Raw genomic sequence first — 14,387 nt, forward strand, 5'->3', positions numbered from 1 at the left:
AAGCAGTTAAGTTGCGGCAGAGTGGATTAATCTGGTTTATTAAACCAGTAACAGACGGCTTAAAATGACTGATTCTGCTGTTAAAATGTCAGGATATAAAATAAAAATGTCTCAACCAGACTTTCACTGATCAACAAGGTAAACAAATGTCTGAAAATACATTGAAATACTATGCAACAAAAACAAAAACAAAACAAATGTCACATCCATAATCCTTATTTAATTTAGAGACATAAAAATAACAGGCTTCCAATATTAATGAACTTATTCATCCTCTGATTTGTTTTTTTTTTTTGAGTTTATAACTGTTCAAAGAAGCAAAGCTGCTTTAAATCTTTTCAGCTCAACACTAGATACAGACTGGAAAATTTAAAGAAACGTCAGAAACCATCTGAAGCATCAATGTGTCGAATTCTCTCTGAAGATCAGAGGTCACCAGTCTACTTCAGCTTCTACTGAGGAGGTAAATGTACCTGACAGGGATTTAAAAAAAAAGTCCTTCCTTTCAGCCACAATCATCCAGTCCTCAGGTGGGCAGATCAGATCTACCTGGAACAGTTCCTTTGAGAACCATCTGATCTATGTGGGGCCTGTCCAATCAACTAGCATATCATCCAATGGGAACTGTCCAATTGGATCCGTCTAATCTACCAGGAACTGTCTGACTCGGTGTAAAACATACATAATTGGAGAAAGCATCACTGAAAGAGATGTACCAAGGAAATGAAGTATGAGGTCTGTTTTTTCAGGCAGTTTTTTTTCTTTTGAAATAAAAAAACACAAGAACAAATAGAAAAACCACTTTGTTTTCCCTGTTTTCTAAATAAAAAAAATCAAATATTGAACTGCTATCAGCTATACTGTATATCAGAGTTAAACAGTCAACTCTTGTAAAAGAGCGGTGAGAATCCACTGATGGAGGAAACTGTTGTCCAACCAGAAACCATCAATCCAGCTGATCGGTATCCATGGATACAGGTGGAAACTAAAACTTTCTCTCCACACCACATTGTTTTTTATTTTCTTAATGCACATGTGAAACAAAATCAGGAAATATTTATTCTGGATAGATTTATTATGATGATCAGATGTAGATGTGTAGAGAACACATACACGGAGCAGAGTTCTTGGTCATGTGACTTTATGTTACTTTTTATATTTCTGACCACAAATCAGGAAAAAATAAGACTTTATTATCTGACTTTTTTTCTAGTTTAGGAAACAAAAAGAAAAAAAAAATCAGTTTTTTTTTTTTTTTTAAACAAACAGAAAACAAATGACTGGTCCAGGAGCTGTTGAGATTAAACACAAGAGTAACACGATTCTCTGGAAACCTTTATTTAGCTTTTTAGCTTCAAGTTCCTTCAGTCCAGCAGTGGTGGTCACTGGAACCATGCAACCAGATCAGATTCACGTCTACGGAACATTTATTTAGAACAAATTGTGGGATAGTAGCTTCATTTGGTGGAAAATCACCAGGAACCAATCAGATGTTAGACATGTGACCCATCAGAGCCGGGCCACCTGTAGCTGCCTGTCAGTCCAGTTATGACCACCATCTGTCTCAAAATGTCGCCATGGTTACCCCCTGATGTCCCTCCTTGTTCAAAATTTGGTCCTACTTTGGCTGCTTGATGACCACCAGGTTCTTCAGCATATCAAATGAGTTTCCATCTGGCTCCACTGAGACCAGGCCTTGCTCTTTGCTGTGTACTTGAAGGAAGCCGTTCTCATCTAGACCCACCACCTGAGCCTCCGGTCCCTCCTCGCTCCAGAGACGTACGTGAGTCCCACTGAGAAGAGCAGAAATCAGCATAAGAAACTAATCATCACCTTCCAAACTTAATAAAACTCTTCAGCACTGAAGGACCCTAATGCCCCTAACCAACACTGACATGGTGGCTTATTCCCACTCCTCAACCCCAGTCCTTCACACACGATCAATACTGAGAAATTCAAGTTAGGTAAGTTTAAGTTAAAATAAATAAATACAGGAAGCTGGATTTAGTTTTCTTCTGGATGCAACATGTTTGTTCACAGCCCCCCTTTGAAGCCTTGTGAAGCTTTTAGGGCTGCATTTATAGCAGTCCCAAACTTCCAAATGATTCCCAGTTTTGTTGCTTCCAGTTCCAACACAATCCCTTTTGGCAGCTGTATCTTCATCCTGAGAATCATTGTTCAATTAGACCAGGTAAAAGCTGAGTAAACGCTACATGTTTTCACCTCGCCGATATCACCAGAAAAAGTCTCTAGATTTGTTGCTACTCGCTTTCTAAAAACAGAATCACTAGAGGGGTCTGAAAACTCGCTAAAACTAGCGTCCAAGTTCTGACGCTGTAATAATACCGGAAACTGTTCTCTGTGTGAGATGTTATTTGTATAATGTTTTTACTTTCTTATATTTTTAACATTCTGTGGGCTCGAGTGTCCTTTATGGTTCAGCAAGTAGATGAGAAAGTGGGTCAGGGAGGCTTCCTTGTTTTTCCATCTGGTCTTTTTGCTCTTGAAGCAACATTTCTTTGATGGTTTAGTAACCGTGCTGCTCTGGTCTGTTGGCCCCACTATCGGGGAAAACTCTCACAGAAACAGCTGCTAAACTTTCCTGCTTCCACCTCCAAACCAAGGTCTGGAGGCGGAGGAGAGGCGATTACTCCTGGGTGAAGCATCAGCCTGGTTCACCCAGCAGTGGTGAAGCAGACACGGGACTCTGCCGGAACTAGAAGAGCTGTGTGGTGTTTCTTGCTAAAGCTTGTAGCCAAACATTTAGCGCTAAACAGGAAGTTTGTCACAGCGACTTCCTCTGCTCCGACATTCCCCGCTGCGCTGTGCGTCTCTCCAGCCTGACCATTCTCAAAGAGGCCACGCTGTTCTTTAACAGCCCTGTAAACAGCATCATGTCTCTTTACATTGAAACATAACTCTTGTAATCTGTTTTTTTCTCTTTCTTTTCGGCCAGATATAATTGGCAGTGGGCCAGTTTTGGCCCACGAGCCACCAGTTGCCGACCACTGAATTAGACTGCTAGCTTGTTATAACAGGTCTGTGCTGTAAAGTGAAAAAGCTAAATTTCAGCATCAGTGTTGTGGAGGTATGACCCTAATATTACAGGTTATCATCTCAGTTATTAGATGGTTAACCTCTTCATGACGAGGTTTATTTTTTCTGTCTAAAATGACAAACCCAAAACAAATATCTTCACAACTACAAGGGTTGTACATAATCTCATTCTCAAAAGAAAGCTGAGACTCGTAAGATTATTACTGAAGTATCAGGATGAAGAAATGTGTAACTGTCAGAGTAAACCTTGTGTCACCTGGAACACAGTAGAAAATGTAAATAGATATTTTGTCCTAAAAGAAAACCACATTACTTTCAGTGAAAACCGAAGTATAGCAGCCCAATTAATCTATAAATTAGTAAAGTAATTACAGGAATGAGTAAAGTAGTCTTTGAAATTAGTATAGTGGTCCTAGGAATTAGTATAGTTGTTTTAGGAATAAGTAAAGTAACCCTTAGAATTAGTAAAGTAGTCCAATGAATTGGTAAAATAGCTATTGGAATGAATAAAGTATTCCTTGGAATGAGTGAGGTAGTCCTAGAAATGATTTAAGTAATGTCTGATGAGACACTGTACTACAGTAGAAGTAAAAAGTGAACCTGAGCCGTTTTCCAGGTGTTTTAACAGAGGTGTTACACAGGTAAATATCTCAGGAAGCCATCGCCTGATGATGATGATGATGATGGACACCGCCATCAATGGTCAGAGTCAGGAGATTCCTGGGATAGCCCCCACATTCATCTTAGAAACACCATGAGGATCCAGAAAGAAGTGAAGCCCAAGATAGTCTTTGATAGCAAGAGTTAATACTTCACTACAGACCCCCTTAATCTCCATGGAAACTAGCAGGACCTTCTTGATTTATTTAACTGTGTTTACTTTGGATGTCAACGCTTGGTAAAGTCTTTCAGCTGAGTTTCTCCCTGTCGTTTTGGTATGCTACATGTTAGGATTGATGCTTCCTAGTAATGTAGGATCTCATGCTGTGATACAGCTTATTTCAGAAGAAAACTGTTAATCTACTCCAGATCTTGAAATAAATCACAATGACAAATGAAAACATGTTGAATCATTCATCTCCCAGATTAAAAAAAACAAACAAAAAACTACAGAAATCATTTTATAGAGATGACCTGCACACACCTGTGCAGCCATCTCTTATAGTATGTGGGCAGGATGGCGGCTGGGCCTCCATGTTGGAAGCTGCTGATGAGGCCGTCCAGGCAGGTGACGGTCCGAGCGATGAGCTGGGAGCAGCTGAGCTCCTGAAGGTTACAGCTGTTGTGTCTGTTGTACTGCTGGATCAGGTCATTGATGCACACTGTCGGGTTGCTGTTCGTCACGTTGAAGCCGCAACCTAAAATCCAGTCACACAGAGATACAGGTCCAGTTTAATAGAGGTAGCTCAGCACCACATACACACAGAGCCGGCATCGTGGTATCAACTGAAAGAGGCTGCGGTCACGTTAACGGATCAGCTCTTCTCTTACCGACCAGAAGAAACAGATATTTTAGTCCTTTACTGACCCAAGTATTTTCTCCTGTCAGATCTTTGTTCATAATTTCATCTTGCTGATGCTGGATATGGTTTCTGTGTTGGAGGAGGAAAGTGGGGGAAATGTGCTCCAACCAGGAGCCTCAGGAGGTGCTTTTTCCTCTTCTGATGGCAGATTGGACAACAACTCATATCCCTTCTAGTGGTACAAAGTGGCACTACAGGACAGTCAGGTCCACCCATGTGGTTGTCTGAGGGGTAAATCTCAGTTGCAGTAATTTTCCTCCTTGGCTGGCAGTTTTGTTGAACTGTTGATGATTGAAACACTTTTCTACCAGCAGCATCTTTTCTGTGTCGCATCCCAGTCAGACTATGAAGATGCTGACCACATTTCCACAAAGGATACAAGGAAGCATCCTCGACTACAGGTTCTCTCTCCTCCATCCTCCTTCCTGCAGGAACGTTTTAGGAAGTGAGGAGTCAAAGAGGCACAAAGTGGACGAATGTGTTTCCTTTGTGCTGGAGCTTCATGTTCATCTCTTCCTGTCCCCTCATCCCAGCTGGTCCAGTTCTGACCAGAGTCTGGTTCTGCTCAGAGGGACGGTTGGCTTTTCCCTCTCATTGTAAAGAGAGAGAAACTTTTTCTGTGATGGATGGATGCTCATTCTGAGCAACAGAAACAAGCATCACAATGAGCCTGAATCAGGTGTGTTAATGCAGCTGTGGAACAGTGGTGTGAAATCTGATCTGTTACCTATGAGCAGATGAAAGGTTGATCCTGTAAAGGTGGAGGTCACCAGCACTCCTCCGAGCTTCATCAGGTTACTGTAGTAGATGTCATTGGGCCACTTCACCTTCAGGTCTATGTCCTGGGAAATGAAAACATGTTGAAACATTACAACACAGAACTGACGTTCAACTAAATACACTCAAGAAAAATCTAACTTACTGACATCCAGGCTGTAAGGAGATCTGAACTCAGTAAGATTCAACAATATACACATCGATGTTTGTGATTACAGAGCTCAGTCCGAGGTTCATGGAATAGCTGGGAATTTGTTGGCTGAATGGTTTAAATTATCTTGGCTGAAACTACTTAAAACAGTACAAACAGTTTCTCTAAGCAGTTGGTGTATTTTAGGGGAACGCTTGAGGTTTTTTGTCTTGTTTCATCCTGAAAATTTTACTAGATCAGTGATGTCCCCGAGCGCTTTGTCTTGTAGTGTCAACAGTTTCTTGGGAACGGCAGTATGTAACTCTGTAGGGAAAATTGTGATGGATAGTTTACCCTTTAGGTTATCTACAGACATTTTCCAGGCATTTATATCCTGTCCTGGAGCTTTATAATCCAGCCACAAAATGTAGTGTTTATTCAAATCCAAATCCAAATGAGTGATCTGTGAAAACATCATTATTTATCACATTTTTATCATAAAAAAATCACTATGTTGCTAAAAGACCTCTATTTTGATCCAGAAATCATGATGGAGCCACTTTTTGTAAAACCTTTCCACTATTCAGATACCTTAAATTGATGATAATGTCCAATCAGGAGCAGCTAAGGATCAACAAGTGAGCAGTAAGTTTGATGTGTCTGAAAAGAAGAAAAATAATGCTCCTCTATGACTGGAATAAAGCCTGTTTTGATACACGGTTGTGAACATGCAAATGTGACAAGAGTGAGTAGTATCGCAAGTAAAAACACACATCCTGAGGAGGCATTAACAACACAGCATCTGTGTGCAGAGAATCATCCTCATGAGAGACAATCAATCCACTGTGTGCACAAATGTGGCCCAGTGAATTACAGGGCATGAGCGTGCACTGGACTCCATCGAAGCACGCTCAGCTGCTTTCTTACCTTGGCATTTTCACAAGGATGCACCAGGATCCTTGTGAGAACGCCAAGATCATTTATTTTTAGGTAAACTGGCATTGATGATGATGATCAGGGGTTAAATTGGGTCACAGCTGTACCAGGCTGAGCCCTGGCACACAAGCCGGGTACATAAACTGGTCCTTCATCATTCAGAAGTTTTGGTTCTGTTCGGGAATGCAGTAAACTGTGTTTCACTGAGATATCACTCCGTTAGCCTGTACTGGTGGATTTACTTTGTGGAAGTAGAAGAGATGTTCAGCATTCTCTGGTGGGAAAATAGAACACTTTGGGGAGGTGGTTTCAGAGAGCTGAAGAAACTCTGAATGAACTCTGAGATATGGAGATACACTGATTCATATCCCTGCTTTAAGTGTGATTTCCCTCCTGTGTGAATGAGCATGCTTCAGCTCATCTTTGTTCTAATAGGAATTTCTTATTAGCAGTCTTTTCGTATTTACAGAGTTGGTCCAGGGAAATGATGGGACTGATACCTCGTATCCAGGAAGAGTGCAAACAGCCTCCACAACAGCTAAAGCAACAAGATGCTGCAGGAAGGAGATTCTCTGTCCAAGCCTGGAGCTGAGCTCGACCTGGAGCCTCAGAGTGAACATGGCACATCCCAGAGGACTGAGCCAGGCATTTCTGCCCCGACCTGCAAAAAGCAGGAAAACAGTCTGATCAGTTCAACTGTAGCTCATCAGCTTTCACATAAAACTCAGGGACATTTGGTCCTGCGGATGACCTGTGACCTGTTCAGGGTGTACCTGCCTCAAGCCTGGTATGTGCTGGAACAGGATCCAGTCCCCCCATGGTCCATGAATTGGAATAAGCACGAATGACAAATGGATGGATATTTGTTCTCTTTTTTTTAAAGTTTAAGTTCATGGATTTTATTTGATTTCATGGTCAAAATTAATAAATAGTTAATGGTTATAAACAAAACAGATAAAAGAAAAAGATTAATTTTTTTTTCATTTGTGGATCTGATTTGACATCACAATGACGAAGATGATGGAGAACTTTGTAACATCCCATAATACACAAGAGGCGCACTTTAAAATGACAGGAGTGCCACAAAAACAGAATAAACTTGAAATGAATTAAATGAAATGAAAAACACCTTATTAATCCCAGAGAGAATTTACAATGATGTGGTAGTTTTATAATAATTACTGAACAGGTAAAGCCGGGTTCCAGAGGCTGCTGGCAGCAAAGACCTCCTGTGTCTTTTACATTTTCACAAGGAAGACAAATGAAGAAATAAAGAGGAAAAAAATCAAAAGAAAGTATAAATGTGAGCATCCATCCAGCCATTTTCTGGTTTTAGTCTGGAAAAAGACCTGATCAGGTCAGCTGGCTGCTGTCAACTGGAGACTAAACTCTGAGCTCATCCTGGATAACTGAACTCCTCACCTCATCCCTGAGGGTAAGAAACGTCACCCTTCAGAAGTTCAGCTGCTTATATTCATCATCTAATTGCTCCTGTCACTGCCCACAGGTTGATACCGACATGGTGCTGCAACAGCTGGAGCCTCTGTAATCTCTGGAAGTTTTCTTTTTACTTGGTGTTTTCAGTTTTTACTCAACGCCAGAGCGACTAAGCTGTACGGTGCTGCTGGAGTTTTAAACAAAGGCAGAATTTCAAATAAAGACAGAGTCATAGGAGAACACGTTAGCAGAGGTTTTTAGAGCTAGAATTAAACGTTCAACCACAAAACAGCAAAAGTAAGACATGATTCTGGTTCTGGCTGCTAGCTTCCAGAGTTTCCCAGAGACAGACATCTTTGTAACCAGCAGAGTCTCTGCTTTCATATGACACCACAAACAGTGAAAACCACGGTTTTACACATCTGGAGACAGAGTGAGGAGGTTTTATGTGTTTGGAAATCTTTATGGAGATTAAACGGTATTTAACAGAGATCTGAGAGGATGGCACCCTGAGGACAGGAGGTGGAGAAAAACCTGCTGAACCAGGTTTTATTGGCTTGAATTTAAAATGTTTCTGATTGGCCATTCTTATTAACATTAAACATCAGTGGTGACATTTTTATCTTATTCTGACTTCTAGTCCTGACAAAGAAGATTAACAATACCAGACAGAGAGATGAATGAAGGCCAAACATGGGCGAACATGTCGGTGAACTCACCTCTTCCCTGGCTTTGTCGAGATGCCACTGCTATTAAACCCACATCTTTTGGCAGGTGCACGGTCATCCTGACGGGACAACGGACACAGAAACGTTAAAACACAACAAGATTATGTTCTATTCTTCAGTTTTTATGCTGATTTGTTTGTTTACATTTTGATAGTTTCCTTTGATTTTATTGTGTTATGAAGGACTATAAGGGCTTAACCAGATGATAACCTACTTAGTACAGACAGCAGGATCATTAGTAACCTACAGGAGGCCAACAGAACCAGAACCTTCCTCGTTCACCTCAACAGGCATCAGCTGGACCTCAACATGAAGCTGAAAACAGATGCAGGTGTGAAGCTCCTAATCCAGAATGTATCGATCAGAACGCATCTACCAACACCAAGTTCAGATATCATTTTTCTGAAAGCCATTTACCTCCTTCAAAAAGAAAAAAACTCACTTTAAGGATAAAAAGATTATTTCAGCAATCGATGCTCATCTTTCAGAGAGGATCTGCTGGACATAAACAGGTTTGTATTGATCATCCATCAGCATCAAAGACCAGATCAATGAGAAAAGAAGCTAATCTGTAAACCTGATTAATTGTGATAATCCTGTTTACAGGGAAGCAGCAGGAATTATCATTTCCAAACAGCTCTACTGGAGGTGATCAATGAGCTGAGCCTCAGCTGAGCCTCAGATCAGTGACCTTGTTCTGCTGAACTGGACTGAAACCTGACTGCTTTAATATGATGATGATGATTAAAACCTGTCGCCTGCCGTCCAGACGTCCTGCTGAGATACAAACCGAAGCTAAAGCAGAAAAATGATCCAGATCTTAGCAGACCTGAGGCAGGAAGACCTGAGGAAGACCACCAGGAAGAGGAGTTATGATTTCATGATTTATTTCTGACATTTCCACTTCTTTACACTCATGTCTGAAAATTCCTCTTACACACCACTCAGTTAAACAGTTTCTTTCTCCCAGTAACACAATACAGTTTGTCCTCAAAAGGAAAACAGCAGCAATATTTCTGACTACTGTTCTTCATCCTTTTATATCTAGAATTGGGATTTAATTTCTTATTTTTATGTCTGTCAAAGCTGTCAAAATTAACTTTGTAGAATTAATATGATAATTACTATTTATACATAAAAGCATGTGCAGGACGACCCATCTGATAGAACACACAACTAGCCTCTCAGGTGTCTGACGCTCTGGTCCACAGTCCTTACCAGTTAGTAGTGGTAATGCACCAAATCGTTACGCGTCAACCACCAAGACAACAACAAGAAGAAGCCGTCACATCTATGTAATGTCTGAACGTGACCAGAGCAGGATGGAAGAACCTGAAAAACCTGCTGGTCCTTTATTACTTTGTTTTATTTTGGTGTGAAGCACTTAGGTCAACCGTGTAGTTTTAAAAGTGCTATATAGATAAACTGGAGGTAAAACAAAGCTATGTGTTTACATTTTAGAATGTGATCAATTCACATCTCTCCCGTGATTAAAATGTAATCATCTGACAGCCCAGCGATAGGCTGGCAACCTGGCCAGGGCGTACCCTGCCTCCTCCCTGGTAGGTACTGGGATAGGTAATTTAAATTCAGTTTCACTCCGAGATCATTTCCTCCTCCTACCGTTGCTGGACAAGAAAGGGGGTCAGAGACAGAAGGGATGACCTGGAGCAAAGGGCTCAAGGTCGGGAATCGAACCTGCGGTGGCTGCATGAAGAAGCTGTAGTCTATTTATGATCCAGCAGCTCAACCAGTTGAGTTTAGCTTCATAAATGTATATTAATTCTATTACTATAATTTTCATGTTTATGATGCATCAGTCTGTCCTACAGTAGTTTTTGTGGACATGGACTGATATTTTTCCACGCGTCTTCATCAGGACAGCCTCCAGCCGGAGCTCAAACACTTGGGGTGAGGCTGCTCTGGATTCCTGACAGCACTCCTTGTTTGTAGCGTTTCACCAAAAGCGGAGGCGGCTTCAGGTTTTCCAAAGACACTTGGGGCAGCATTTCATGGACATCTTTGGTGTTTCTGTTGGTCTCGGCAGACAGACAGGAAGCTGCAGCATCAGAATACGTTTCACTCCTGTCTTGTCTTTCTGGATGACCTTTGATGACCGTTGTAAACTTTTATTAAAATCTTTAAAATGATTGCAGGGCAAATAAACTTATTGCAGCGCGACATAACAGTTTAACACCATTTTTTTAGATTTAAAAAATAAGCAGGGCCAGTTTACTCAGGTTCTTCTCTCTGAAAACACAATTTTATTAGGAAGTGAGATATTTCTTGCTCTGATTAATAACTGTTAATAACGGCATCAAATCTATAAATTTTAGTTTGTAATTGTGTGGTTTCTATATTATAAATCACTGATCAATCTGACACACATTTTCTGCTTGTATATTACTTCTGTGTTTCCTCACAACATCAGAAACTCAAATATGGTCAAACTAATGTAAAATATAAAATATAAAGAGTTTTTTGATTTAGTATGTGCCTTTTTTTCAACAGGGCACCCATAGCTTCAAGCCACCTCCCCCTAAACACATTTAATTTGGGTTTCCAACAGATTACAGAGAGAAGTTTAGTTTAATTGACTCTTTTTGTGTTCAAATCCATGCATCCTGACAGATGAGTGAATCTTTAATGTCTATATACAGAAAACATCAGGGAGGTTAAACATGTTCACTGACCGGCATTTAAGGTTTACACACTTTTCTGACACAGTTACTATTCATTTAAAATATTTATTTATTGTTTTCAATAAATCAATTTATTAATATAAAGTATCTGTGCAAGATTCTATCAGAGTTTCCTCTGCTGCACATGAAACAACAAGAGTCATTAAAGAAGATTTAAAATAATATAGATTTAATTCTGCCTTTCACTATTATGATATTTATTATTCACTCTGTTTATTTAAATTGATCTGTCATCACATATCTTTCTAATCTATTCTACGATGCAGCCGTAACCCCGTCTGAGATCACTAACACGTCTGAATCTGATTAACTGATGTGTCACCTCATCCAGGTGTAAATAATGACTCCAGAAATTCACTGTTAACTGTTAACTAATTAAACTTACACGTTATAATTATACAGTCTGCTAAATCTAGATTCAGATTCATTAAAACTTCAATGATTAAAATGAGTAAATGACGGAAATTTGATGTCAGAACTGAGCGGTGCAAGCACACTGTTCTACCTCTACATGAACATGTGATCTCCTCCATCACCAAAGTTCAGTCGACTCTTCTCGTCTATTTACAGTAAAATCAAGTGATTCTTTAGCTTAACCCTTTAAATCTTGTAAACTGAAACCTCTTTAGAGGTGTGCACTATAAAAACTATCACATGATTTTTAAAATGTTGTTAAAATGATGTTTAAAATGATGAGTTGGGCCTTGAATCTGAGACCAGATTTATCAGAATTTAAGCCATAAACCTGTCTGCTAACAGGGATGTACTTTCTGTTTCCCCGTGACTGTACTCATGGTCCGACCGTCCACTCGAGTCTACCAGAAAATCCTTTCCACAGAACAGTCAAAACACTGCTCCATATGTTCCTCTGGACAAGACGCGGGGACGTTTAGGCATCTGCTTACAATCTTCCATAATTGCAGGTGGAGCATACAAGGTCAATTGGGGCAATTTGATTTTTATGGTTGAACCTGTTGCCACATTTATGAGGAATAAATTTTCTTAGCACCCAACCTGTTGTTTGGTTTGTATTTTTCACAGGAAACTTGTTCTGAATCAAAACACTGTCACATCCAATATGGGATCACTTGTCAAAACAAACAGAGCTCTAAAAACCAGCTAGAACACACAAAGCAACGGCTCCAAAACCCGAGCTCCAGCACAAAACCATGACTCCGTCCAGTTCACAGTAACGACTCACAGATTCATACAAAAAACTACTACATAAAGCCACATGTGCAGCTGGCACGAAAACCAGGAATTATTTAACAGAAAGTAGAAGGACAATAATGAGAAGTACATTTTGACTGCTGTTCCTCATCATTTATGCAACTCTGAACAAAAGAGAGGTGGACTGCATTTAAAATGGTCTCTCTAAAAGTGGGCTCTTGGGTTTTGATGTCAGCCTGAGGCTCGTAAGAGAAGTCAACATGTTGGAAGTGTTGCTTCAGGCACAAGGATCAAGTTCAACAGAGCAGGAAAAGAATCATTATGCTTTCTGTAGTGTCTTACTTAAAACTTTTCTTCCAATAACTACTTCCACAAACTTTCATGTTCTCAGTTCAACACCAGCAGCGTACTGATGCACAGTAAACACTGAAAACAAGCTAAAGTATACGCCTCCGCTATTTAATCAACTATAAATAATCTGGTAATTTTCACTGAATGATTAAACCCACAAACAACCAACTACATATTTAATTTAGATTATCAACAATATTTCAGGAAAAGCTGGAAAGTTGACCAAAAAAAATTTTCAATCTGTAATTTGTTCATTAGGTTAAAGTTTGAAATGGAAACAATCTGCCATGATGCCAGGGCGGCAGTGGCTCAGGTGGTAAAGCGGGTTGTCCTTTTATTGGAATTGTTCGGTTCGATTCCTACTTCCCCAGTCATCTGTCGTTGTGTCCTAGGGCAAGATACTTCCCCCTCCTTGCCTCCAGTGTTGGCATCGCTGGTGTATGAATATGGATGGTGAATGGTGGTCGGATAGGCCGTTGGTGCGGATTGGCTGCCACGTTTCTGACAGTCTGCCCAGGGCAGCTGTGCCTACATGTAGCTACCATTGTCAGGTATGAGTGAATGAATAATGCATACAATGTAAAAGCGCTTTGGGTGCCTTAAAAAAAGGGCTACATAACTCAATCCATTATTAATAAAATGCTTGGACAGAACTTTAACACGCTAACAGAAATCTCCTGGACAGAACTTTAACACGCTAACAGAAATCTCCTGGACAGAACTTTAGCACGCTAACAGAAATCACTTGGACAGAACTTTAACACGCTAACAGAAATCGCCTGGAAAGAACTTTAACACGCTAACAGAAATCACCTGGACAGAACTTTAACACGCTAACAGAAATCGCCTGGAAAGAACTTTAACACGCTAACAGAAATCTTCTGGACAGAACTTTAACATGCTAACAGAAATCACCTGGACAGAACTTTGACACGCTAACAGAAATCATCTGGACAGAACTTTAACACGCTAACAGAAATCACCTGGACAGAACTTTAACACGCTAACAGAAATCACCTGGACAGAACTTTAACACGCTAACAGAAATCACCTGGACAGAACTTTAACACGCTAACAGAAATCACCTGGACAGAACTTTAACACGCTAACAGAAATCACCTGGACAGAACGTTAACACCCTAACAGAAATCACCTGGACAGAACTTTGACACGCTAACAGAAATCACCTGGACAGAACGTTAACACGCTAACAGAAATCACCTGGACAGAACTTTAACACGCTAACAGAAATCATCTGGACAGAACTTTAACACGCTAACAGAAATCACCTGGACAGAATGTTAACACACTAACAGAAATCACCTGGAAAGAACTTTGACACGCTAACAGAAATCACCTGGACAGAACTTTAACACGCTAACAGAAATCACCTGGACAGAACGTTAACACGCTAACAGAAATCACCTGGACAGAACTTTGACACGCTAACAGAAATCACCTGGACAGAACTTTAACACGCTAACAGAAATCACCTGGACAGAACGTTAACACCCTAACAGAAATCACCTGGACAGAACTTTGACATGCTAACAGAAATCACCTGGACAGAACGTTA

At 40.4% G+C, this 14,387-nt stretch overlaps 1 protein-coding gene across 2 annotated transcripts in view; it reads right to left on the bottom strand.

The window, feature by feature from the left end:
* Positions 1–205: 205 nt before the first annotated feature.
* hlcs (holocarboxylase synthetase (biotin-(proprionyl-CoA-carboxylase (ATP-hydrolysing)) ligase)) overlaps positions 206–14,387 on the bottom strand; it is a 32,217-nt gene continuing 18,035 nt past the window's right edge. For both annotated transcript variants that reach the window (XM_042009391.1, XM_042009390.1), the window contains 5 exons: positions 8,580–8,647; positions 6,924–7,084; positions 5,308–5,422; positions 4,202–4,415; positions 206–1,793 (listed from right to left, as the gene is read on the bottom strand). In XM_042009391.1, coding sequence (XP_041865325.1) covers positions 1,619–1,793; positions 4,202–4,415; positions 5,308–5,422; positions 6,924–7,084; positions 8,580–8,647 — 733 coding nt within the window. In that variant the 3' untranslated portion in view covers positions 206–1,618. The remainder of the gene's footprint in view (positions 1,794–4,201; positions 4,416–5,307; positions 5,423–6,923; positions 7,085–8,579; positions 8,648–14,387) is intronic.

This window comes from Melanotaenia boesemani, chromosome 15 (assembly GCF_017639745.1).
Source record: "Melanotaenia boesemani isolate fMelBoe1 chromosome 15, fMelBoe1.pri, whole genome shotgun sequence".
Classification (NCBI taxonomy): Eukaryota; Metazoa; Chordata; class Actinopteri; order Atheriniformes; family Melanotaeniidae; genus Melanotaenia; species Melanotaenia boesemani.